Source organism: Scyliorhinus canicula, chromosome 21 (genome assembly GCF_902713615.1).
Source record: "Scyliorhinus canicula chromosome 21, sScyCan1.1, whole genome shotgun sequence".
NCBI lineage: Eukaryota > Metazoa > Chordata > Chondrichthyes > Carcharhiniformes > Scyliorhinidae > Scyliorhinus > Scyliorhinus canicula.
The window spans coordinates 54,077,039-54,104,434 of record NC_052166.1 but is presented as its reverse complement, the minus strand read 5'-3'; the positions used below and the strand labels follow the sequence as shown (position 1 = coordinate 54,104,434).

The following is a 27,396-nucleotide window of genomic DNA, read 5'->3' as shown; positions in this document are numbered from 1 at the left end:
CTCAGACAGATTAGGAGTATCGAGTGGCTCTTCGGGGTGAAATTACAACCTTGCAGAATGCAGATCAGTAAAAGCTCCTTTCATAAGCTCGGGACACCCTAGCCTTTAGGGAGACACAGCAGCTAATTTGTGTCGATCAATGCCCCAACAGCAATAAGGTAACTGACCATACGCCTGTTTTCGTAAGGTTGCTTCGGTATAATGGTAATTTGTGATAGAACATAGAACAGCACAGAACAGGCCCTTCGGCCCTCGATGTTGTGCCGAGCCATGATCACCCTACTCAAACCCACGTATCCACCCTATACCCGTAACCCAACAACTCCCCCCCCTTAACCTTACTATTAGGACACTACGGGCAATTTATCATGGCCAATCCACCTAACCCGCACATCTTTGGACTGTGGGAGGAAACCGGAGCACCCGGAGAAACCCACGCACACACGGGGAGGACGTGCAGACTCCACACAGACAGTGACCCAGCCGGGAATCGAACCTGGGACCCTGGAGCTGTGAAGCATTTATGCTAACCACCATGCTACCATGCTACCATGATGTTCCGTACACATGCAAAGTTGCAGGTTCAGACTGTATTTCAGCATCCGGATCAACATCAGGAACAACATCTTTTTCCAACTAAATACTGATCTTGTTGTGAAAGGCTGATAGAACTAGGAACAGCAGCAGGCCTTGATCACTGAGCGGGGTGGGGGCAGGCGGGGGGGAGGAGGGGGGGGTGGGGGCAGGCGGGGGGGAGGAGGGGGTGGTTATATGCTGGAAAATGGGCTGATTTCTTTCTATGATCATTCAAGCGTGTGCCAGATCTCTAGACAAACATAAAAAAAGAGACTGAAAAACAAACTTGTTCATGTAAACCGTGGATTCCAAATTCCGGAGGTTCCCTTCTCAGTAACTTGATTTCCCATCTCTTATCGTTGCATCCAATTGAGTGATTGATACTCAAACTATAACTGTAGCAATCCACAAAGAGTGATTGATTATGAAATTAAAGTATGGACAGGTTGCAAAGTACAGAATGATAGTTAATTCTGCCAATGAGATAATGGAAGGTTCTGCAGTGGAAGCACAATCCAATTAGATTTTAATAATATTCTGGAGTTCTTGCCTTTCTGAGTCAGTGTCTGTGTGGGTTTCCTCCCACAGTCCAAAGATGCTCAGGCTAGGTGGATTGGCCATGCTAAATTGCCCCTTTCGTGCCCAGGATGTGCAGGTTGGGTTATGGGATTACAGGGATAGGGTGGGGTGGGCAGGTTAGTGTGCATGGGTACAGTGCTCATTCGAAGGGTTGGCGTACACTCGATGGGCCGAATGGCCCCCCTGCTGCACTGTAGGGATTCTATTTAAGTTCAATATAAGATGTATAGTTCATAATTTGGGTCAGCTGGGCCTGTGTTCTGGTTTGACTGGGCCTACATCCTCTGGAATTTGGAAGGAGGGATAGAATTCTGACAGGGCAGAACAGACTGGACTCAAGGATGCTGTTTCCTCTGACTGGGCGGTCTACAGCAAAGGGTCACAGTCTCAGGATAGGCCATTTAGGATTGAATGAGGAGAAACATCTTCACCCAAAGGATAGTTAACCTATGGAATTCAACCTCAGAAGGCTGTGGAGGCCAGGTCACTGAATATATTTAAGAAAATAGATTTCTAGACTCTAAAGGTTTCAAGACTCTGGGGAGAACACTGGAGTATGGCGTTGAGATAGAGGATCAGCCTTGGACATATTGAAATGCTAGGGGGCTTTCACTACCCAATTTGGGAAAGTGGTCCCCAACAGGCAATCTGATTTCTGTCCTCATCGCTGGAGTGGGAAGGCCAAATGGCCGACTGCTGCTCCTATTTTCTGTGTTTTTATGTTCATGGAAGGGGCTGAATGGTCTTTCCACTTTCATTGGGATCTTGTATTCTTAAAATACTTTTAAAAAAGAACCTGTAACTGACTAGGTAAATCCTGCCACGATCACCCATGGGTAATGAATACACTCACCTGATAAATTCTGTCAGTTCATGCATTTTTGAGCTTCTTGTTTTTATCACCTACAGAAATATAGAAAATCTCCTATTAGTCTTCAAATGTGACTAATTAAGTTCGATCTTGGCAGAAGGTGAGGCTGGTGCTGCCATCTTTTTCTTAAATGGTGTTCTCTTGCTTTCCCTACAAGGAAAAACCTATGAATATTGCACTGCCGCCCTCCAGAGAGGATGCCCTGGGGAGCCAAGCCAAGCAACCCTTCCCATACCAACATGCAGGCCCAGCTGTACTTAATCATCTATCATGTCTGCCCATCCCCATATATTTAACCCTTCATTGGGTTGCGTCAGCCACATGTTGTGTTTTCCCTTGCAGCCTTTCAAAGGTCTAAGATTTTATTTTTAAGTCTTGATGCAGTGACCTGGAAAGACAAGAGATGCACAATTTCCACATCCGTTTGGGTGAGCTCCTACCAGCAGACACAATCCAGGCCGGTCTGTTAGAGAGGCGATGAGGACAGAAACCAGATCGCCTGCTGGGGACCACTTGCCTAAATTGGGCAGTGGAAGCCCGCTAGCATTTCAGTCCAAATGCCTGAGCCCCAAATTCAGATCCCCACAGCCCCACCACATGACGTAAGGATGGTGCAATGCCAGTCAGTCATTCACATAGAAATATACATAGAAAATAGAAGCAGGAGGAGGCCATTCGGTCCCTCAAGCCTGCTCCGGCCATTCATGACGATACCCTGATCCTGCCTTCCCCCAAATATCCCTTGATTCCTTTATCCCCAAGAGCTACATCTAATTCCTTTAATAAAATTACATAATGTTTTGGCCTCAACTACTTTCTGTGGTAGTGAATTCCACAGATTCAGCACTCTCTGGGTGAAGAAATCTCACCTCACCTCAGTCCTAAAAGGTTTATCCCTCAGCCTCAAATTATGATCTCTAGTTCCGGACGCCCTACCATCGGGAACGTTCTTTCTGAATCTACCCTGTCTAATCCTGTTGGAATTTTATAAGTTTCTATGAGATCCCCGCTCACTCTTCTAATCTCCGGTGAATATAATCCTGACTTAGTCTCTCTTTATATGACAGTCCCGTCATCCCAAGAATCAGCCTGGTAAACCTTCGCTGCACTCCCTCCATAGCAAGAACATCCTTCCTCAGATAAGAACAGCAAAACTGCACTCCCTACTCCAGGTGGGGCCTCACTAATGCCTTATACAATTGCAGTAAAACATCCCTATATTCAAATTCTCTCGCTATGAGAGCCAACATACCATTTACCTTCTTTACTGCTTGCTGTACCTGCGCGCTTATTTTCAGCAACTGATGCACGAGGACACCAAGGTGTCCACTTCTCTCAATTTACAACCATTCAAATAATAATCTGCCTTCCTATTTTTGCTGCCAAAGCAGATAACCTGACATTTAGCCACATTATACTGCATCTGCCATGCATATGCCCACTCACTCAGCCTGTCCAAATCCCACTGAAGCATCTCTTCCTCCTCCTCACAGCCTCACTCTCCCACCCAACTTTGTATCATCTGCAAATTTGGAGATAACACATTTGGTTCCCTTGTCCAAATCATTAATATATAATGCGAACAGTTTGGGTCCTGACATATATCCCTGTGGTACCCCTCGAGTCATTGCCTGCCAATCAGAAAAAGACCCATTTATTCCAAATTTCTGATTACTGTCTGCTAACCAGCTTTCACATGCGCTTTAACTTTGCATAGTAATTTGCTATGGGAGACCTTGTCAAAAGCCTTCAAAAGTCTAAATAAATCACATCCACTGGTTCTCCCTGATCAACTCTACCAATTACATCTTCAAAGAATTCTAATAGATTTGTCAAGCATGATCTTCCTTTCAAAATCCACGCTGACTTTGTCTGATTACACCACTGCTTTCCAAATGCTGTGCTACAAAATCCTTGATATTGGACTCTAGAAACGTCCCTACTACCGAAGTTTGGCTCACTGGTCTATGGTTCCCGGTTTTCCCTCTACCTCCCTTTTTGAATAGCGGAGTTATATTAACTACCCTCCAATCAAGATGGGAAGCCATCTTAGACAAAAGAAACAAAAGGCCGGATTGTGAAAATTCTTATGCTTTGAACAATAAATTCATGCAGCAACTCACCATTAAAACTTCAATGGTTTCTGTTATTTCACTGTCCCAGCTGTACCTGAACATATGATGGGAGGAAACACAGTGGTCAGCTGGGCAGAGGCAGTTATTGTTACTCACAACCAGGGGTTACAGTGGAGGAATCAATCCAGTCTGAACTTCTAGGTTCAAGCTGGTTTATTGTAAGACACTTCCACACAATTACTCAATGTCACATGTTTAACTAGCAATGCCCTTAGCAAGGTCATTGACGTACACAGTGATTAATAGTACATTGACGTTAAGCTGCAATTCTAAAGTTGCTCCATCTGTTGCTCTTGTAGTAAAGGGCAAGCTTCAAAACTGCACAAGGCTTTCAAGTGCCATTGGTTATTCCAGTAAAATCCAGGACAATTGTAATTGCTACTTACATCTTTTGTACATTACATATAGATGAAATTTAAAGTGAACAGTTCACTCTGTCCTTCCTGATTTCTGGGTGTTGAAAGTATCTTTAAGGGATAAGTGTTTTGTCCAAAAGAAATAGTTATCTAACATAATAAAAACAGAAATTGCTGGACAAACTCAGCAGGTCTGGCAGCATCTAATGAGCATCTTAAAAAGAACACAACATACAGTGCAGAAGGAGGCCATTCGGCCCATTGAGTCTGCACCAACCTATTTAAGCCTTCACTTCCACCCTATCCCCGGAACCCAATAACCCCTCCTAACCTTTTTGGACACTAAGGGCAATTTATCATGGCCAATCCACCTAACCTGCAGGTCTTTGTACAGTGGGAGGAAACCGGAGCACCCGGAGGAAACCCACGCAGACACGGGGAGAACGTGCCGTCTCCGTGGAGAGAGAAACAGAATTAATGGCGGAATCTATCAGCTGCACACGCCGGTGGGATATTCCGGACCCACGGACAGTGCACAGGTTTCCTGGCGACAAGGGGTGCAGTCGACGGGAAATTCCACTGACAATGTTGGGACCGGAAAGTCCTGCTGGCGGGCTGCCTCCGCCACAACGAGTTGCTCGATAAATCCCGCCCAACGTTTCAAGTCCAAATGACCCTTCCACAGAACTGGTTAGTTATGTGACATCTTTGTTGCATATAAGGGAAATTTATTTTCAGATTGCCCATTTCCACGCAGAGCCTCCCCCGCAGGTATCTCCAAAATATAAGATCCTGGTGCTGTTTAAGACCAAGCAGAAGGAGCCAGTAGAATTAAATAGTTAGAATTTCGGAAGACAATGACATGACAACCGATAGATCAACCAGTAACATGGAAGGATTGGAAAGCAAACAGCACTCCAGGTCCCAGAAACAGAGGATGCCTCCAGAACGTCACTTTGATGGGGTGGGACAAGGCTGTGGAGGAATTAGAGGATGGGGATATTGCCCAATTCACTGGAACACAGAGCACTAGTGGAACTTGACAAGGATAGTGTACAAGGCCCGGGAGCATGCGGTTATGAGAGCAGTTATCACTTTGAAATCACCCAAATGATCTGGAGACAGTCTTTAGATCGCAGAGAGATCCTTATACAGCTGCTTGCTTTTCCTGCAGCTATCCAGCTATCACAACGAAACTAAAAACACGCTGTAGCTGCCTGCTCAAAAACGAAAGTGAAAGACAGACAGCCCAGCTCCACCCGCACTCTGACATCACTGCAGCTATTCGATAAACACCCAGTTCTTAAAGGTACGTCCACTACAGCTATTTAATAAACACTCATTTCTTAAAGGTGCTCTCACATGACAACATGTTAAAAGTTGTCCTGATCTATTTCTACTAAATTTGTAATTATATGTTGTATTTGACAATTTGTTTTTAATAATCATTATGAAGACAATATGGATTAATAGCATGCAGAAAATCTCATCAGGATTAATAGTGACAAGTAAGCAAATTTTAATAACAAAGTGATTGAAATTCAAGATGCATAAAAAAGTCATTCATCCCATTGGGCCTGTTGTAGCATTTTGGTAGGCGGCACGGTGGTTAGCACTGCTGCCTCACAACGTCAGAGATCCGGGTTCAATTGGGTGACTGTGTGAATTTTGCACTTTCTCCCCATGTCTGTGTGGGTTTCCTCCAGGTGCTCCGGTTTCCTCCCACAGTCCAAAGATGTACAGGTTAGGTGTATTGGCCATGCTAAATTGCCCCTTAGTGTCCCAAGATGTGCCGGTTGGGTTGCGGGAATGGGGCAGGGGAGTGGCCTCGGGAGAGTGCCCTTTAGGAATCTATGATTCTATGAGGAGAACTGAATCCCTACAGTGCAGAAGACTCCATTCAGCCCATTGACTCTGCACGGACCCTCCGAAAGAGCATCCCACCTAGGTCCACTCCCCCACCCTATCCCCATAACTCAGTAACCCTACCTAACTTTTGGACACTAAGGGGCAATGTAGCACGGCCAATCCACCTAACCTGCACATCTTTGGACTGTGGAAAGAAACTGGAGCACCCGGAGGAAATCCATGGAGATTTTTTAAAATCCCAACTCCCTGCCCCTACTCCATATTCCTTTCTACTCTTGCCTTCTCACTAACTGCTTGTCCCCCTTTTCCACATCTCACTTGGTTCTGTAATTAAGGTCTCCTCAGCAGGGCACATTCTGACAAACCTGTGTGTGGAAGTTGTGCTTTGCTTTCACACGACTGAGTTTCCAGACGATACCCATTGTTACGGAATTAGGCACAGCTGTGAATTCTTGTGAACAGTTTGCTGACGGCCAAACCTTGAAACAAAGATTCTTTCTGTCTCTTCAACTTACATGGAAAACACCTCTGGTACAATGTTCACACAGGCAGCCAGCTTCTTCTCCATAATGGTTCTGAGGAAGGAGGTTAAAGAGAAGTTAATTAACAAACCACCTGAACCCTGTGTTTTAAGATTTGAAGGTTATTCTTATTACTTCATTTTATTATTCTTGTGGTTGCCCTTTCTCATTCTTTTTTAATATAAATTTAGAGGACCCAATTATTTTTTCCAATTAAGGGGCGATTTAGCGTGGCCAATACACCTATGCTGCGCAGCATTGGATTGTGGGGATGAAACCCACGCAGACACAGGGAGAATGTACAAACTCCACACGGACAGTGGCCCAGGGCCGGGATTCGAACCAGGGTCCTCAGCACCCGTGAGGCAGCAGCGCTAACCACTGTGCCACCTGCCGCTCCTCCCTTTCTCATCCTTAATGTGTCACCAGAACCACCAAGTTATCGTGGCAATTCGGAGAGACTCAGAACTCTACTTGCTGTTCCCACATAATTCTGGAATTACAATTCCAGTTTGTCTGCTCAACCCTTGTCCACCCTTGAAGCATCAGCCAGTTTCTACTTCCAGCAGTTTAGTGCGAGAAGGAAGCCAAACACACAGAACTATTTTACACCTGACTGGCACAGAGAGTAAAGAGGTTTTCAGGAGGGGTGACTGATATCAATGGCACCTTTCTATGACCACACAATCGTTATCTCTGTGAGGTCACGCAATAGTTTCCATTTCGAGGCGAAGGAGACAGACCAGTGGCACAATTCCTTTCAAGGCTGCAGACAGAACGCGAGTCTGCCAATAAGGCTGCATCTTGTCGAGGTAAGTCCACACATTACTCACATTATCCAAAGGATAACAAAACCCACGGAACTTAGAGACGGAACTGACACACAAACCTTTGGAACTGAGGAATCGGAATGTAGGGAAATCACGAGGCACCAACACGGGGCTGGTCCTCGCTGGTATTTGGTTGACACATGACAGAAATTTAGAACAAATACTTTGCAGACAGAAGTAATAGAAGAAAAAAAGTAGATTTCCAAACTCTAAAGGTGTTAAGGGTATGGGAGAGCGCAGGAACAGCCATGATTATATTGAATGGAGGAGTAAATGGCCTAATCCTGCTTCTACTTTCTATGTTTTTATGTAAACCCTCCTAATATTAGAACTCAGCAATAACATTTCTCTGTAATAAGAACATATTACATTTCATAAACTGTGTACAGTTCAAGGGGAAATAATTTGATTTAGCCTCTGCAATTTTTCTTTCTTCCCAAGGCATGGGAATGAGAAAATGCGGTGCATTATAAACTAACAATGTTCAAATAGAGTTTGAAAGAATATTTTTGCACTGGAACTGTTTAAACCACATATAGAAACACCTGTGTCCGAATGGGTTAATATTAAACCAACCCCAGATTTCAGGGTGCTGAAGGGTTGCCACCAAAAGAATGCAGAGTAATGTTTATCTCAACTGTACCAATTGTTCTTGTTTTTTTTAAAAAACGCAAATCTCCTGCTAAACGTTCAAAATAAAAGTGTGACCAATTCAATTTGAAGCATTTAGCAATAACTTAGTAAGAAGCTTATTATTGAGGAATGCCTCACCAAGGCTGCATTAACCTTCCTCTGCAGGAAGAGATCGGGACTCCCGAATTCTGCCCTCCCCCCCCTCCCCCCACAGTGGCCTCTGGACCCCCCCCCCCGCCATATCCCAGGAGGTCCAAAAGCCTTCCCTCATCCCACCTCATAAAGGCAGGGCAACCCCGGAACTGATCCCTGGCAGTGCCAACCAGGCTCTCAGGCATCTTGGCACTAACCTGTGACAGAGCCCCTGACAGCCCGGGAGTGCTACCCGTGCACTCTGACAGTGCCAGGGTGGCACTGCCAGAGTGCCAAGGGGGCACTGTCAGGGTGCAAGGCTGGCATTGCCAAGGTGACCAGGAGGCAACAGGAGAGCCTGTGTACAACCCTGTCTGGAGGGGCTTCTGATGGCCTGGGAGACCTCCTCCCCCCAACCCCCTCCCAGGTGTCGCTACACTGGTCCACGTATGTATAGACCAGTGCTAAATGGCACCCACACGAGTTCTCCCACGCACGGGCTTTCGATTCTGGGCCTTGGGAGAATCCACACCAACATATTTAAGTGAGCCAAACTGCTCACTTAAATATATACATTTGGATCCCGCCCAGCAAGGGCGAAATGCAGCGAAGGCGAGACCCAGTGAGGGTGAGATCCAGCTTGCGACATCTTGCGAGATCTCGTTAGGTCTCGCCGGGCGTCCTGAGCATCGCAAATCTTATGAGGATTAACGGCCTCATCACGTCCCGAGTAGGGTGCAACAAGGCTGTTCGATCGAGCCCACAGTCACAGGCCGTTTGGCTCAACTAGTCCACGCCAGTGTTTACAATCCACTCCAGCTGCCTCCCACCTTTACTCATCTAAATCTATCATTGTACCCCAAACACAGCAGTGCCTGTACTTCCTCAGGAAACTAGGAATTTCAGCATGTCCACATTGACTCTTACCAACTTTTACAGATGCACCATAGAAAGCATCCTATCTGTCTGTATCACAGCTGGTACGGCAACTGCTCGGCCCAAGTCCGCAAGAAACTACAGAGAGTCGTGAACACAGCCCAGTCCATCACACGAACCTGCCTCCCATCCATTGACCTCCCGCTGCCGTGAGAAAGCGGGCAGCATAATCAAAGACTCCTCCCACCCGGGTTATTCACTCTTCCAACTTCTTCCGTTGGACAAAAGATACAAAAGTCTGAGAACACGCACAAACAGATTAAAAAAAAAACTTATATTCCACTGTTACCAAACTTCTGACTCTCAGGGACTGAACTGATCTCTCTACGCATCCTCTCTACTATGGAGCACCATACTCCGTATGCTTCACCCAATGTCTACATCTATGTATTTACATCTTGTATCTATCGTTTGTCCTATGATTTTCATGTATGGAACGATCTGGCTGGACTGTACACAGAACAATACTTTTCATCGTACCTCCGTACACGTGACAACAATTCTAAATCTAATCTAAAAAAAATCTAATCCATTCCCTTAATGATTGATACCATTTGATTCAACCATGCAGCAGTGAGTTCTACAATCTCTCCACTCTTTGGGTAAAGATCAAAGTTTTACCTGAACTCTCAATTGGATTTCTTGGTGACTTTTTTACATTAATGGTCTCTGATTATGCGCTCCCCCCCCCCCCCCCCCCCCCCCCCCCCCCCCACCTCATAAGAAGAAACATTCTCTCTCCATACGCACCTTAATAAAAACCATCATCATTTTAAATACTTCTATTTGGTCATTCCTCAGCCTTTTCTGTTCATGAGAAAAGAGTCAATCTTTTCTGGATTTGTCGACCACAAATTCTGGTATCATCCTTGTAAATCTATGCACCCTCTCCAGTGCCTCATTATCTGCGTTATAATTTAGCGGCTGATTTAGCACAGTGGGATAAACAGTTGGCTTACAATGCAGAACAAGACCAGCAGTGCGGGTTCAATTCCAATACCGGCCTCCCCGAGCAGGCACCAGAATGTGGCGACTAGGGGTTTTTCACAGTAACTTCATTGAAGCCTCCTTGTGACAATAAGTGATTATTATTATTAATTTGATAAGAACTTCACTCAGGACTCTCTCAGTGTAACCAAGATCGTTACCGGTTTAACACAACTTCCCTAACTTTCAATTCTATCCCTCCAGAAATAAAGCCCAGTGCTTGGATTATTTTTTTATGGCTTTGCTAACCAGTGGCCTAACTTAATAATTGGATACTCTAAAAAAAATTTTTAAAGTATTTTTACCCTGACATTCCTTTGCTCTATCCCACCTAGGCTTGCACCTTCATAATATTAAGTGACCTCCATATTCTTTCTACAAATACATAGGAGTAAGAAGAAAAGAAAAAAGAACAAAAAGGTTATAAAATCATGATTTTTCCTCAAGTCTACAACAATTAAAGTTGAAGGAGTGATGCACCAAACTTGGAAAAACTTTCAGTGTCAGAGTTCATTTGACAGTAATTAAGACTTGTCGCGCCATCAGAAAAGGTAGTTAATTTGAAATGGACGTGCCTTAACTACAAGGAAAGTACTGTACCTTGTTCAATGTTTTTTAATGATGAATCAGACAACGTGCCCCCGCTCCCCTCCCTCCCAGAGTGTTTTCCCACAGCGGAGGCACCTCATCATTGGCCTTTGTCGGGATCATCCAATCCTGTCAAAGTCTATGGTGTTTTGTGCGGCTCTCCCGCCCCGCCAGCGGGGAACCAGCCACGGGGGAACCAGCCACTGGGGAACTAGCCAGCGGGGAACCAGCCACCGGGGAACCAGCCATGGGGGAACCAGCCAGCGGGGAACCAGCCACTGGGGAACCAGCCACCGGGGAACCAGCCACGGGGGAACCAGCCACCGGGGAACCAGCCACGGGGGAACCAGCCACCGGGGAACCAGCCACCGGGGAACCAGCCACCGGGGAACCAGCCATGGGGGAGATGCCTTTGGTGGCACAGGGTGATTCCGCTGGCATAAGGGTCAGAAAATCCCACGCAACAAGATACTGGTCAGAACTCTCTGGGATTCACTTTTCCCATCGGCAGCTCATCCCAATGGCGTCGGAAATCCCATTGACAAGTGGCAGAAAGATAGAATCCCGCCGCCAGCGAATGGCGCGCCACCGGGAAGCAGGCGGCTAGGGGACCGGAGAATCCCGCTCACTGGTTTTCTGCTGTTTAAGAAGGAAGGGCACAGATAGGACAGAAACGTCCGGATTTTTGTCTTTAACTACGTGCATCAACTCACCTGAAGTTGTCGTCCAATTTGTGCATAAAAAAATCTCTGGCCGCCGTTAGCTCTGTGTTGTCTCATCGTAAATTCTGGCCGTTTATTATTCATAAGCTACATGAAGTGAACATGGGCGGATTTCCAGTAACTCATTCAACAATTCAACAAAGTGACCAGTGAACCAGCTGTACTTGTGACTGATTTCTCTGGGTCAGTGGAGTCTAATAGTAATCTTTTCATTGTCACAAGTAAGAATTTTAAAACTAGTGAGTGTTCACCTTCAAAACAAAGTGCAGAATTGTTTGATATTTTTTTCTGAAAGTGCTGTCCCAGGTGGGAAAAGCAGAGCCAACTGCCTTGCTGGGTCTTTACTACCGTATTTTTAACCATTAAAAAACTGGAACGGGTGGGTCATGCTGGTTCAGAATGAGCTTTCCCAGCCAGTCACCTCAACTCCTGATAGTTAAGAGAGCCCTGATCTGAACCTGGAACGCCACACCAAAGGAACCCCTTAACCTCCCCAACATAAGCGTCCCCGGTACTACCTGACCATGACTTTTTCACTCACACGATGAAGGAGCAGTGCTCCGAAAGCTAGTGACTCCAAACAAACCTGTTGGACTTTAACCTGATGTTGTAAGACTTCTTACTGCGCCTACCCCAGTCCAACACCGGCATCTCCACATCCTGATTTTAAGATAATTAGCAAAAGAACCAAAGTTGACATGAAGGGAAATTTTTTTCACATCATCGGTCGCTAGGATCTGAAATCTACTGCGTTAGCGTATTGTGGATGCAGCTTCAATCATGGCTTCCTCAAAGGAATTGGATAATTATCTGATTAGAAAACATTAGAAACGCTACGGTGAAATACAGGGGTGTAGGAGTAACTGGGGTCATGAGAGCCAGCACAGACAGATAGGCTGAACGGAACCTTTCTGTGCGGTGATTATTCTATGACCATGACTGCAGAACTCTGAGCAGGCAAAGCACATAGAGATACACTACAGTCTTCGTGTGACCTCTGTTACCCGCAAATTCTAAGTTTTGTTGTGTTTATATCTGACCATGAATTTGAAAATGAAATTAAATGAAAATCGCTTATTGTCACAAGTAGGCTTCAAATGAAGTTACTGTGAAAAGCCCCTCGTCGCCACATTCCGGCGCTTGTTCGGGGAGGCTGGTACCGGAATTGAACCGTGCTGCTGGCCTGCCTTGGTCTGCTTTCAAAGCCAGCGATTTAGCCCTGTGCTAAACCAGCCAAGAATTTGATTTTCTTCACTGTTACCTGTTACTTCGGTCCACTAGCTAACTTACTTAAACCCTCTGGTGCAGATGGAGACCTCGAGAGGCAACTTCAAAGTTCTATTTGCTGTGTGAAGACTGTGGCCAGATTATTAATTAAAAGTAAACACCACCTCCCATTGGAAAAACAAACAGCTGCGTAATTAATAAGATTCCAGTTACATAAGGTAAAGTGGGTCAATTGAGCCATGGCATGAATTTACAGGCTTTATCTTCAAACATTTAGAGGCAAGGTGCCACAAACAAGATGACTTGCTCCAGCAGTGCTCACTCTGCTGAACTGCTGACAAGGCCTTTTGTTAAGCGATTACAAAGCATGTTGTTGCTTCAATAAGAAAAGTGAGAGATTGATGTGGCCACTTCAGCAATGCAACTGGGTTGATGTTTGAGGTGTAATTAGGTTTCACCTTTTCTTGGGGGCTGCCTGTGTTGGAACAACAGGTGAGGATAAAATGAGGCTCAGTTATATAGAAGCCTGTCAATACTCACTGCCAAGGCATCCAAGAATGTTTCCTAGGCTGAGGCAGGGGGCACACAGAGACAGAGTCCAACGGTAGACTTTCAGGGGAGGTCAGCAAAAGGAAGAAAATGTGATTTATTTTAAACCTATTGAAACTACAGAAAAAGCAAAAATCGTTCGAAACATCTGTCTGCAGTTTTCCGCTGCAACCAAACCTTTGGAAAGACTGCGGCGAAACACAACAAGACCTTTAAAACCCTTTTCCAGATTAAATGTTTATAGAAGCACAATTTCCTGTTTCGATTCCCTTTGCTTATCTGTGCGAAAATGTAAGGTGAATAACATGTTAGTGTTCAAGGTTTCTTAAACAAAGACCTCTCTCTGAAAGACTACAAAAACAAAGCAGTAACTAAAATAACTTTTACAAATCATAATTCTGAAATAATTGTACGAACGCATGATTTATGTGGTGATGGAAAACCACGATTTTCAACCAGAACTGATTGACACAGGACTAGATTTATACAAAGGATAACAGGAAGGCATTTTAGACAACCAAAATGAAAATCATTCTTTTTTCTTCGTACTTACTGGCATACTTGCATATTTCCAGAATCAATTGTTTTTGATGCAGTACTTTGGTGAGTAAGTACTTCAATGGTCCTCAAAATAAATTCAGGTAATGATTTGGAACATGATGCCAGAACAAAAATTATTTATTTTATACCTTGCGATGATCTTGCCAACTTGTTCATTGGGGCAACTGATGAAAACAACAGAGTGGGTTCCAGAAATATAGCTCCCTGTTACTGCTGAGTGCAAATATACAACAATGTTTTGCAGTCCCGGATATAGTAACAAGGCCATTATCAGAACCTAAAGACCAAGAAAAGCAGAAAAGCATTAGTTAGTTCATTGTCTAAGCTTTACGCAGTTACGAGAGTGAGACTGCCAGGTTAGCAGATGGCTCTGAAGATTTTCACTCACCCTGTGATAGAAAAATCGACAGTGCCCCTTGATAGCCTCTTGGTAAAAATGCTTTTTTAAAAAGTTACAAGAAAACATCGCACTACTGAACCGGTTGCTTTCCATAACTCTAGTTTCAAACGTTGTCTTGGGGCCTGTCAAGGGCTTAAAATATCGAGGTTCAACAGTTTCTCCCTTCCTGTTCCCACAAGTAAAGCAAGAAAAACTACAGGATGTCCATTTAATGATAGGTTTTAACAGCATCATTATTAATACTGATGATTTGGTACAGTGTAATGTCTAGTTGCTGTGTGCAGTCCAATTTTTCACCCATATTTGAACAAGTTCCAGAGGCAGCAAAATAATCAAGCCAGAATTTCCCGACGTAATAACGGGAAGCCTGCCGTTGCTCACTGTTTATATTGAGAGTGACAGAAACATTTGGCATCTACACATGCAAATACACGATTCTGGAAGTTACTGTCGGATACACGCGACTCCTCCTTCTCAGGCTGAGATGTTGCAGTTTTCACCAATGTAACTGGCATACAAATCAAAGTTAAGGCATGAACTTAAAATTAATTGCTCCTAATTTTTACTCTAAAGACTGATTTTTAAAAATAAGTCTTGTTCATTCAGGTGTAATTGAGTTTTTAACAGGTAGAGGCGCTGCGATTGAGAATGCAGCAGGTGACAGTTAACTGCCAAGATTTTATTCAAGTTCAAACCAGGCAGGTTGACTCCGGCCAAGGCATTGCCATGGAGGAATGAACCAGGGAATGGCTGTTCCCCCAAACTTTTGCTTAAGTGAAAACGGTGCAATGTGTGGACATACTCCTCATGGCAGGGCTCTGTGTGTGAATATATGTGGCCTCAGCTCCACTTTCCGGCCCGAACACCATAACCCTTAATCCCTTTATTCTTCAAAAAACTATCTATCTTTATCTTAAAAACATTTAATAGGTTACGGTCAGTACGTTTTCCTGTTACAAACAGCCAAAGGTTACATGCTGTTTGATATGATCGACCTGTCGACTGGCAGTTCCAAATTCTAACTGGCATTAGGAAAGAGGAAGTCGATGCTTCTAGAGCCCATTAAAATATGGACAGCTTTATTTGAAAGGTGAACAACATTCCTTCGCCGCTGACTGCAAAACTCACTCTGAGTGGAAAGTAGCATTTAATCATTTATATCCAGACTTTTAACTCTCAGTCCAGTTCGGTGACAAATATTCATTCAGTAGCATTTATTTTTAATAATTGATTGCAGTATTTCTTTTTGCTCACTTGGTTCCAATGACTAATGTAACAGTGGCAGGAATCAAATTTCTTCCAATCTCAGTTTGCTTGATGCTTATTAGCCATCTACCTGTGTAGCTTACTTTGACCTGCGGAAACTATTCCTTTCATTGTGTGTACAGCTGCATCAGGTACTTTATGTCTAAGCCTGAGTTACAGTTGATTATAAAGCCAGAACTTGGGGAGCCAAGGTAGAGATCTTTCTATGATTACTTGGTTGCAATGCTATTGACCGTGCCTCTGCTGCATAAATATGCGTATTCTAAGCTATTGAGTGACATCTCGTCAGTGATGTAAATGTCTTTACTTCCTCTTCACTTGAATGACAGAAGATTAATCACAAGATGTATGTGGGCCACTGACAGCTTAAAGGAATAAACAAATAACACAGAAGTGAGTCAACGCTAAGCTACAATGGATTTTCCGACTACTAATGCTACATCAAACAGTCTTTTGATGAGAATAAGAACGGGTGTTAATATGTTCAGAAGGCAGAAGAATAGTAACAAACTTTGACCATACATGGGCAATTTTAACAAAGGTTTGCTACTTTATTTCTAAAGAATTTGCTACAAAGGAACACTCAAGTTGCAGCAGGTAAGTAAATAATTCAAAGTACAGAGACTGCCAGGAAAAGCACACCATGTACGATGGTAAACATTTAAGTATAGTGCTAATGTACTTTGACCTGTTCACAAAGCTATGGGAATCTAGCTCCATGACCTACGTTTGATGTTGCCGTTGAAGATGTGTGTCTCTCCTTTATCCATTGCTCCTCCAGTGGGAGACTTTCAGCGGGCCTTCAACTGTCTAGACAACTCTGTCATTCCCTAAATAAAGCTCTCTATTTTCCTGACCTCCTTCAAGAGATTCCTTAAAATTGATCACTGCGACATATGTTCTGATATCTCAATGAGGCTCTGTATCAAATTCCATCAGATAATGCACCTGTTGAGTGCCTTGGAATATTGTACTTTCAAGGCGCTATATAAATTCAAGTTGGCACTATATAAAGGCACTTTATAAATGAAGTTGGTGATGGTGATGTTAAACTGGGGCACCTTTATTTTACTGCTATGCACTGACTTGTGCTACACTGTTCTTGGGCATTCCCCAGTGTGAACTTCCTGACCTGCATTGTTCTGGAGACAGAGGAGGGAAATGTTTTTTATGTGTGGGAGTCAAGCAAAGGCTGATAAGTTCAAGTAACATTCACACCACACAAGTGCCAGCCAATTACCATCTCCAACAAGAGAGGATCTAACTACCTCCCCTTGACATTCAATGATTTTACCAATTCCAAATCTCCCAACAGCAACACATTGGGAGTCAACATTGAAGAGAAACTCACATATATGCTTTGGCTACTCGATCAGGTGAAATAATGGGTATTCTAGGTGATGACCGACATCCTGTCTCACCAAAGCCATTCCATCAGCTATTAAGACATGTTATGAGTGTGATAGAATATTCTCCACTTAGAGGCGTGCCTGCAGCTGCAAATCTAAAAAAATCAATCCCGTCCAGAATAAAGAAATTTACTTGATCAGCAATCTGTTCACAGACGTGAACTTCTACTCCCTCCACTTTGCACCATCTACAAGATGCACTGCAGCAATTCACCATGCATCCTTCAATCATATCTCCTGTCACCGACAAAGGCAGCGGGTGCAGGGCACACGACAATAATGATTTGGAAATAAATTGCCCTTCTTTCATTGCCACTGAGTTTCAAAGGCCTGGACTTCCCATCTTAGCACTTGTATGGGGGAGCGTACCTTCACCACACAGATGGCAGCGCTTCAAGAAAGCGCCCCCAGCCCCCAACTACCTTCTCCAGGGCAGCTTGGGGTGGAGAATAAATGCCAGCCTTGCCCACCTCCCAATGCCCTGACGCAATGTGCCTGCAGGTCCAAAGCCAATCACTCCACAACTATTTCTGGGTGGGATTCTATCTTCCAGCTCTTTAACTCTTAATCAAAATTAGATCTCAATTTACTTTCTGACTAGCTTCACTCTTTCCCTTCAAACCCTTCACTTCAGCACTCGCCCAGCACACCCTGCCTTCCCCAACCCAACTCTTTGCACCATGAGGGTTTCCTTCTCCCCCCCCCCCCCCCCCCCAACACCATGAGTCCTTACCCCCCCCCCCCCCCCACACCATGAGTCCTTATTAAGGAAATTTTCAAGGCCCCTGCTAAAATTTCCTTGCGGTGGGTAATTTCAAATCTATTTTGATTTCTTCAGTTTGATTACAGATGAGTTATGTTAGACCTGGTCGAAAATAGCCCCCACAGGAATGTTACTGCCCGCTTCTGTGGGACAGCTGCGACTCACCAAGGGGACGTGGCCAAACCCTGGGCGCCAGGAGCTTTGGAAACGCTGCATGAAGCGGCTCAGGGCGGACACAGCACCGAATCAGCCATCGCTGCCCATCGGGGACAGCCAGACAGTCCCGCTCAGCAGGGCAGCTCTGCCACACTCCTCAATATCTGCTTCGTCCCTCACTCCCCTCCTGTCCCTCCTTCACTCCAGCGTCTCTCTTCCTTCCTGCTCTCCGCTTTAGTCACTCTTGATCTGTTCACTCCTGTCCGCTCGATTTGTATCAGTGTTTGGATCCACTTCAAGTGCGGTTCCGGTTCGCTTGTTTTCCTTTAGTGTTTTCTCCTCCCTCTCAGTCTCTCTCTCTCTCTCTCTCCTGGCGATGTCCTGTGAGAAGATTATCCTTCCCTCGCTGCCAATCGCCTCGCTCCTCGGCCTTCCATTGCCCACTGATTGGTCTGGTTAATAAGGTGACTCTGTGACTTGAGACAGTCACACTGAACTTTTCTACGACTGTAAATAGTTTATAACGTCGCTCTGTCCCGGTAGAATTACACCTCACTCTATATTTTACAGGGTATACAACTCGTCTCATTATCGTGTTCACATATCCAACTCCCAACATGTCCTTAAAGTTGTCAGAGTCCTTTGACAAGGAGTCATCCAGATTCCAAACGTGAGTTCCCTTCTCTCTACAGATGCAGTCGGTCCAGCTGAGATTGTCCAGCATCTTCTGCAGCACGGTAGCACAAGTGGATAGCACTGTGGCTTCACAGCGCCAGGATCCCAGGTTCAATTCCCCGCTGGGTCACTGTCTGTGTGGAGACTGCACGTTCTCCCCGTGTCTGCGTTGGATTCCTCCTGGTTCTCCGGTTTCCTCCCACAGTCCAAAGATGTGCAGGTTAGGTGGATTGGATTGGCCATGGTACATTGCCCTTAGTGACCAAAAAAGTTAGGAGGGGCTATTGGGTTACGGGGCTAGGGTGGAAGTGAGGGCTTAAGTGGGTTGGTGTAGACTCGATGGGCCGAATGGCTTCCTTCTGCACTGTTTGTTCTGTTTTTGTTTCAGATTCCAGCATCCGTAGTAATTTGCTATTATGTCCTTAAAGTTAGTAGCTCTGACGGTAATTTAACTGGTAAAGTAAAAAGTATGTCTCATAATTTTCACTGATATGTTAGGAAAAAAATCCAGTCCCTTCGGCTGGGAAAGCAGACCTTACTAAATTCAATAACGCTAACGTGCGTTTATAAAGGGCATGTAAAACGGTAAAATGTGTCAGAGCCACTTCACAGTGGTTTGTGTGAGGAAAATGGGGATTAGAACTAAGCAATAAAAAGTAGCCGAACAGAGTGGGAATGGAGCCCAAAAATAATGTTCCAGTTATTTGAGTTGAACAACTTTGTATGAGGAGTAACAGATTCTGATTACATGGATCAGTGTTCGTATCGAATCATAGAATTTACAGTGTAGAAGGAGGCTATTCGTCTCATCGGGACTGCCCCAGCCCTTGGAAAGAGCACCGTACCTAAGCCCACACCTCCACCCTATCCCCGTAACCCAGCAAACCCTCCCAACCTTTTTGGATACTAAGGGCAATTTATCATGGTCAATCCACCTAACCAGCACGTCTTTTGACTGTGGGAGGAAATCGGAGCACCAAGAGGAAACCCACGCAGACACGGGGAGAATGTGCTGACTCCGCACAGACAGTGACCCAAGCCAGTGGGCAGCACGGTAGCATGGTGGTTAGCATAAATGCTTCACAGCTCCAGGGTCCCAGGTTCGATTCCCGGCTGGGTCACTGTCTGTGTGGAGTCTGCACGTCCTCCCCGTGTGTGCGTGGGTTTCCTCCGGGTGCTCCGGTTTCCTCCCACAGTCCAAAGATGTGTGGGTTAGGTGGATTGGCCGTGCTAAATTGCCCGTAGTGTCCAAAAAAGTAAGGTTAAGGGGGGGTTGTTGGGTTACGGGTATAGGGTGGATACGTGGGTTTGAGTAGGGTGATCATTGCTTGGCACAACATCGAGGGCCGAAGGGCCTGTTCTGTGCTGTACTGTTCTATGTTCTAAGCCGGGAATAGGACCTGGGACCCTGGAGCTGTGAAGCAACAGTGCTAACCACGGTGCTGCCGTGCCGCCCATACCTGGAGCATGTTGCTTACCTGCTTCAGTACTAGCAGCATTATGTTAGTTGGTAGCCATTGTTTTGAATCAGATGATTATGGGGTTAAAATTGATCTTGCATAATAGCACCAAATGGACAAATGGAATCAGCCACTTCTACACCACGCTGATTTTCCTTTTTCATAGTGTCGCCTAAAACTTATTTCTCCCCCTTTGTAGGTTAAAAATCACAGCACCAGGAACCCGGGTTCAATTCCAGCCTAGAGTGACAGTGTGGAGTTTGCACATTCTCCCCATGTCTGCATGGGTTTTCTGTCGGTGCTCCGGTTTCCTCCCACAGTGCAAAGATGTACAGGTTAGGTGGATTGGCCATGATAAATTGCCCCTTAATGCTCAAAAGATTAGGTTGGGTTACGAGCGAGAATAGGGTGGGGGTGTGGGGTTAGGTGGGATTCTCTTTCGGAGGGTCGGTGCAGACATGATGGGCCAAATGACCTCCTCCTGCACGGTCAAGGTTCTATGGTCCTACTTCCGTTCACTGACGAATAGAAATGGATTCAGTAGTTTCTTCGAAAGATACTTGGATAAATAGTTGAGAAGGAGCATAAATGCAGGGATGTGGGGAAAGAGCAGGGAGTGGGAATAACTGCAACACTCTTTGAACGAGCCAGTGCAGGCTCCATGGGTTGAATGACCTCTTCCTGTGCTATTCAATGGTTTTATGATACACCAGCATAGTACAGGAGTGCTACTTTGTCAAGGATTTTTGTTGGGAGAAATGTTAAAATGAGTCCCCCATCTCACTGTTGCCGTAGTCAGGTGGAAGTTAAAGAGCCTGTGGAAAGCAGTATTCCTAGTGACCTGTTTAACATTCCTCCCTCATCCAGTACCATTTAAAGCAAATAATAACTTACTCTATGGAAAATGGCTGACTGCAATACATCATAACAATTCCTTTTGAGGTGCTTTGCAATCTTTTTAAAAAATAAATTTAGAGTACCCAATTATTTTTTCCAATTAAGGGGCAATTTAGCGTGGCCAATCCACCTATCCTGCATATCTTTTGGGTTGTGGGGGTGAAACCCACGCAGACATGGGGAGAATGTGCAAACTCCACACGGACAGTGACCCAGAGCCGGGATTCGAACCCGGGTCCTCAGCGCCGTAGGCAGCAATGCTAACCACTGTGCCACCGTGCTGCCCTTTTTGCAATGTTTTTGAGGGTCAGCGACACCTTACGATAAAAATACAATTTGTATTAAAACATTTTAAAATTAAGAGACAATTTAGCGTGGCCAATGCACCTACCCTGCACATCCATTTGAGTTGTGGGGGTGAGACCCATGCAGACACGGGGAGAATGTGCAAACTCCTCACGGACAGTGACCCAGAGATTTGAACCCGGAACCTCAGCACCGTGAGGCAGTATGAAAATTATAATAATAATCTTTATTGTCACAAGTAGGCTTACATTAACACTGTAATGAAGTTACCGTGAAAAGCCCCTAGTCACCACATTCTGATGCGTGTTCAGGTACACGGAGGGAGAATTCAGAATGTCCAAATAGCACTTTCGGGATTTGTGGGAGGAAGCCGGAGCACCCGGAGGAAACCCACGCAGACACGGGGAGGACGTGCTGACTCCGCACAGACAGTGTCCCAAGCTGGGAATCGAACCTGGGACTTTGGCGCTGTGAGGCAACAGTGTGCTAACCACTGTGCTACCGTGCCACCCCATAAAAATACAAGTTTTATTTATTATTTTACATTTAACTGGCAGTTAAAACATTAGTGTTTGCAAATTTGTGTTTGCAAATTAAAATATCTGTAACTTACCTAAAAATGTTCTGTTTCTTTGCAAGCTGATAACATATTTTGAGTACAGTAATTAAGTACATGAGGAGGTTCCGTGAAAATATTCGTTTTTATGTATGCCATTCAAAAGGCCATTGAACTCTCACATTTACAAATAGTTTCAACTCTTCCTGATAAAACTCTGAAACCATTCAAAGTGAATCAAAAGGAAAAAAACAGAAACGTTGGAGGAAAAATAAAATCTTGGTGGTTTGGGAGTTATCGTTTCAGGTCGATGACTTTATTTCCTCGACACAGATGCAGCCTAATGAGCATTTTCTGTTTTTATTTCAGGTTTTCAGCATCTGCATCACTCTTTTCGATTACAGTAAAGCAAGTTTGAAAATGTATCAATTTTAGAATGACGGGAGGTAGAGAAATAAACACAAATTCTGGCTGTGAGCAATGTTTAAATTAAACTTATCAGAATGTAGCAGAGTCAGAGTGGGGGAGTTAAGGCTTCATATCATCACTTTTAATGCGTCTTAGAACATCGTAGAAATTCTAATTTAAGGTCAGTTGCATGTCTGAATGGCAGTGTACAGTTACGAGGGAGACAGTGGTAGAGATGAGTAATGTAGAGACTTTGATTAATTCTCTGGCGACATGGGGAAGGGATTTTCCAGTCGTGCTCGCCAGCGGGATCTTCCAGGCCCGCCGATGGCAAACCCCTGCAGCGAGGAAGAGGACTCAATGGGAAATCTCACAGACCGCCGTGGGAGCAGAAGATCACGCCATCCTACCGCCTCCTACCACCAAGAAACACACCACGTGGAGAGCTCGGAAAATCCACCCTGTGAATTCAAATCTTAAAATAGCAGCTGGTGGAATTTAAATTCAATTAATTAATGTATCTAGAACAACAAACGAAGAAAACAGCACAGGAACAGGCCATTCGGCCCTCCAAGACTGTACCGGTCATGAGACAACCCTTGGCCAAAACCCGCAATACCTCCTAGTACCCATCCTATCTGTGTATTTGCCAAGATGCTGTTTGAACGCTGTTAATGTATCTGCTTCCACAACCTCCCCGGCAACGCGTTCCAGGCACACGTCACCCTCTGTGTAAAAAACCTGCCTCACATTTCTCGTCTAAACTTTGTCCCACAGACCTTAAACTATGCCCCCTCGTGACTGACCCCTCCACCAGGGCAAAGATTGCCTGGCCATCCACTCCATCCATGCCTCTCATAATCTTGTAGACCTCTATCAGGTCGCCCCTCAACCTCTGTCGTTCTAATGAAAACAATCGAGTCTATTCAGCCTCTCCACATAGCTAACACCCTCCAGACCAGGCAACATCCTAGTAAACCTCCTCTTCATCCTCTCCAAAACCTCCACATCCTTCTGGTAGTGGCGACCAGAATTGTGCACAATATTCTAAGTGCGGTTGTACGAAGGTTCTATACAAGTTTAGCATGACTTGTCAGTTTTTATACTCAATGTCCCATCCAATGAAGGCAAGAATTCTTGACTACCTTGTCCACATGTGTTGCCACCTTCAAACATCTGTGGACCTGCACGCCCAGATCACTCTGAGTTTTTATATTCCTGAGTTTTGTCATTTACTCTCGCATATTTCCTCTCTATATAAGACCTACCAAAATGCATTACCTCACATTTGTTCAGATTAAACTCCATTTGCTATTTCTCTGCCCAAGTCTCCAAATTATCAGCACAGTAGCATTGTGGATAGCACATTTGCTTCACAGCTCCAGGGTCCCAGGTTCAATTCCGGCTTGGGTCACTGTCTGTGCGGAGTCTGCACATCCTCCCCGTGTGTGCGTGGGTTTCCTCCGGGTGCTCCGGTTTCCTCCCACAGTCCAAAGATGTGCAGGTTAGGTGGATTGGCCATGCTAAATTGCCCTTAGTGTCCAAAATTGCCTTTAGTGTTTGGTGGGGTTACTGGGTTATGGGGATAGGGTGGAGGTGTTGACCTTGGGTAGGGTGCTCTTTCCAAGAGCCGGTGCAGACTTGATGGGCCGAATGGCCTCCTTCTGCACTGTAAATTCTATCTGACAATCCTCAACACTTTCTGCCACTCCACCAACCTGGTTCCTAATGCCCTTCATGGAAAATAAATCTGCTGTTCTTATAGGCAGTTGAGGCCTCATGTGACACAGGACCTGCTGCCCTCCAAAATTGCCAAGCCAGCCACTCAGTTCACCACAACATGTTCCAGGGCAATTTCAGGTGGGTAACAAATGTTGGCCTTGCCTCTGACACTCGCATCCCACGACAGACGTTTTAAAAACGTGTTTGGTGCTTCAAACTCAGTTCTTATCCACATGCAGCAGTCAGAGTGGGTGGAACAAAATAGTGGGTGCGCGCTGGACTGAGAGAGCTGCCTGAAAGCAGAAAAGACTAGAATACACATCCCATCACAGGCCAATGTCTAACATCCCTTGTTTTTCAAAGGCAAAGGGAGACACAAAACCTATCGAATCAGTGGTCAGGGCAGCAAATCGGGCTTTGTCTTTGATTCTGTTCTGAGCCGGGTTAAACCATTTAACTTTTGAGAAATTCATTATGCTTAGCTTTCTAGTTAGCTGTTTGATTCAATAGAATTAACTTGAAAATCCAATGGTCACCATTTTCACCGCACTTAAAGTGACAAATGTTGTATTGAGCAATTAGTAGCAATAGCATGACCTGGATTGGGTCCCTTCATGTTAATTTTTGAATACCTAGTTTTTCAATTTGCATTCATAGAATAATAGAATTCTTACAGTGAAGAAGGAGGCCATTCGGCCCATTGAGTCTGCCCATACCCTCTGAAAGAGCACCCTACCTAGACCCACCCGCTGTCCTATCCCTGTAACCCCACCTAACATACACACTCAGGGGGGTTTTCTTTCAGCATGGCCAATCCACCTAACCTGCACATCTTTGCATTGATCCAAGGTGATTAATTTCCTGTGGCAGGTTACCCCTCCCAAGTATAGCTTGTTTTCCTTTCTCTTCTCCAACGAAAGCTTTTCATCCTTTGAGCCTCCTCTTCTATGTAAAAATATGGACACAGTGAGTTGCCCCCAATTAAAGCCCTATCACCCACTGATGTACAATTTACACAGAGTGTGCTTCCTTGTAGCTAAGAGCGAAATAGAATTCAGTGGAAAAACAAAAGAAGGAATTGTCTTCCCAGAGTTTTGAGAATAATTTTCCTATTTAATTAGTTGTACAGCTGAAGTATTTGCTGAAACAAAACATAGCACCTCATGAATTCTCATGATTAGATTATTGGTGAGTAAAGGCAACATGGTGGCACAGTGGTTAGCACTCCTGCCTCGCGGCGCCAAGGTCCCGGGTTCGATCCCGGCTCTGGGCCACTGCCCGTGTGGAGTTTGCACATTCTCCCCGTGGGTTTTGCCCTCACAACCCAAAGATGTGCAGGGTAGGTGGATTGGCCACGCTAAATTGCCCCTTAATTGGAAAAAATGAATTGGGCACTCTAAATTTTAAAAAAAAGATTATTGGTGAATACAGAAACAGGATTGTTCTAAAAATATTGATGTGTAATATTCTGATATGTTTCAAAATCCCAATTAGTCGGAAATCTTAGCTTCTTTGATAATAGAAAATACGTATTCCCATCACGGAAACAACCTAGGTATGACTAAATCTAAGCATGATTGTAGAACAGGTATTCTTCATTCTTATGATAAAAGCATCGGAAACAGTCCATTAAAATGCACTGCATGAAGACAATTCAGGTTTGACGTTAGATGAAATCCAAATTCAAACATGGATTCTTACCCAAGTCCCACCAGGGCCTTGACCTTCCTATCTCTGCAATCTCCTTGAGTCCCACAAGATGAGCTCCGAGATGTCTGCATTCCTCTAACTGGGACCTCCTGTTCATTCTTAATTTTGATTTGTCCACCGTTGGTGGCCATGTTGCCCAGGCCCCGAACTCTGGAATATCCTCATCTATACTTCCCTGCCTCTCTACCTTGCTTTCCTTCTTTAAGTCATTCCTTAAAACCTATCCCTTTGATCAAGTAAGGCTTTCAGTCATCTGATCTTATCTCACCTTGCATATCCTATAGTCATACTTTCTTTTATAAATCTGTGAAGCGTTTAATCACGTTGGAGGTGCTGTCCGCATATAAATTGCTGTTGTGGTTGCTCTCTGAACGAGGTACCTGACATTGAATTATTAGAGGTTTCTGTGGTCGTTTCGGCTAGGGCCACATTTTAACCTGTGCGGGGAGTTTTAACATGAGGTGTATGTATGGATTTATTATCTTCTTTCTCCTTCAACAAAGCTGAATGCTGTTTTAATTCTACGTTTGCTGAAGTATTCCATTGTGTCAGTGAAGAAACGTAATTTTTTTGCAAATGTAGTTAATCACTTTGACAAGTTGATAAATTGTGCTTTTCAGCAGTGTTGTAGACGCTACTCCAAAGCAACGTGAGGCATGGTGCTCAATAGAAAGGAGCATTGTTTCTGTGAATTACTCGATTTGCAATGTGAATAGATCTTGATGATACCATCATTATTGTATTTCAGGGAAAGAGCCATCTCAGGATGGAAAAGTGTTCTGATGTAAATTTTGCCTCCTGGCTTCATGTAACCAGGTTGGTTGGCAATGAGATGTATCACTGGAATCCTCAAATCGAACCCAATACCCTGGCTACCTGTGCTAGCACACATCACTCCCCCTCCCCCCCTCCCACAGATCCGCCTCCACACAGTGGCCCTCTGTGAAGCCCCAGCAAATCGAGGGAAACTAAATGCCTCCCTACCCATCAGAACCTCACCAGTGTCCCTCACCTCAGCTTGAAGTCACGTAAGCCCTTTTGGACCCGAGCACACAACCTCAGGCATCGCACAATTTCAACCCCGAAAAAGCTTGGAAAAATGACTGGTGGTCACAAGAAGTTACAAACAAACACCTCGGAAAGCCCTGAGACCTCGCACAAAGATCATGGACATCCCTAAACCGCATCTGTACAAACCACGGCAGATTTCGATACCCGGTCCTCAAATGGAAAATTAAAAGCTCTCCTGTGTGCGACCGTGGTCATGCAGCACAGTTCATAACGACTCAAACCCTGACTCATAAAAATGAAGGAGGTATTAAATTGATACATTTTGCCACGCCTGATGTAATATCTTGGCGGCTTAACCACCTTGATGTAAAATTCCAATTGTTGCTCCATACTCAGCCATGCAAGAGAAGAAGAAGACCAGGTTGGTCAATTCCACAGAATTATCGAATTTTATGATACAGAAACAGGCCATTCGGCCCATCACTGGTGTTTTCGTTCCACTGGAATCACTTGGTTTAATCCCTTTATTGAAGCAAAATACTGCAGGTGCTGGAAATCCGAAATAAAAGCAGAACGTTTCGTAAA

At 44.8% G+C, this 27,396-nt stretch overlaps 1 protein-coding gene and 1 long non-coding RNA gene across 3 annotated transcripts in view; one reads left to right on the top strand and one right to left on the bottom strand.

Moving 5' to 3' along the window:
• Nucleotides 1-18,459, bottom strand: part of zgc:63972 (protein CutA homolog) — a 24,332-nt gene extending 5,873 nt beyond the window's left edge. The window contains exons 1-5 of one of the 2 annotated variants that reach the window (XM_038782011.1): nucleotides 18,076-18,459; nucleotides 14,201-14,349; nucleotides 6,902-6,961; nucleotides 4,150-4,195; nucleotides 2,009-2,058 (exon numbers count right to left, since the gene is read on the bottom strand). In XM_038782011.1, the coding sequence (XP_038637939.1) occupies nucleotides 2,009-2,058; nucleotides 4,150-4,195; nucleotides 6,902-6,961; nucleotides 14,201-14,349; nucleotides 18,076-18,126 (356 nt within the window). In that variant the 5' untranslated portion in view covers nucleotides 18,127-18,459. Of the gene's footprint in view, nucleotides 1-2,008; nucleotides 2,059-4,149; nucleotides 4,196-6,901; nucleotides 6,962-14,200; nucleotides 14,350-17,089; nucleotides 17,219-18,075 lie in introns of those variants that run through there. The other variant, XM_038782012.1, reaches the window with a different exon arrangement.
• On the top strand, nucleotides 15,659-27,396 carry LOC119955615. The gene is made up of 2 exons (XR_005458504.1): nucleotides 15,659-16,335; nucleotides 26,549-27,396. It is a non-coding gene; the product is annotated as an uncharacterized LOC119955615 (long non-coding RNA).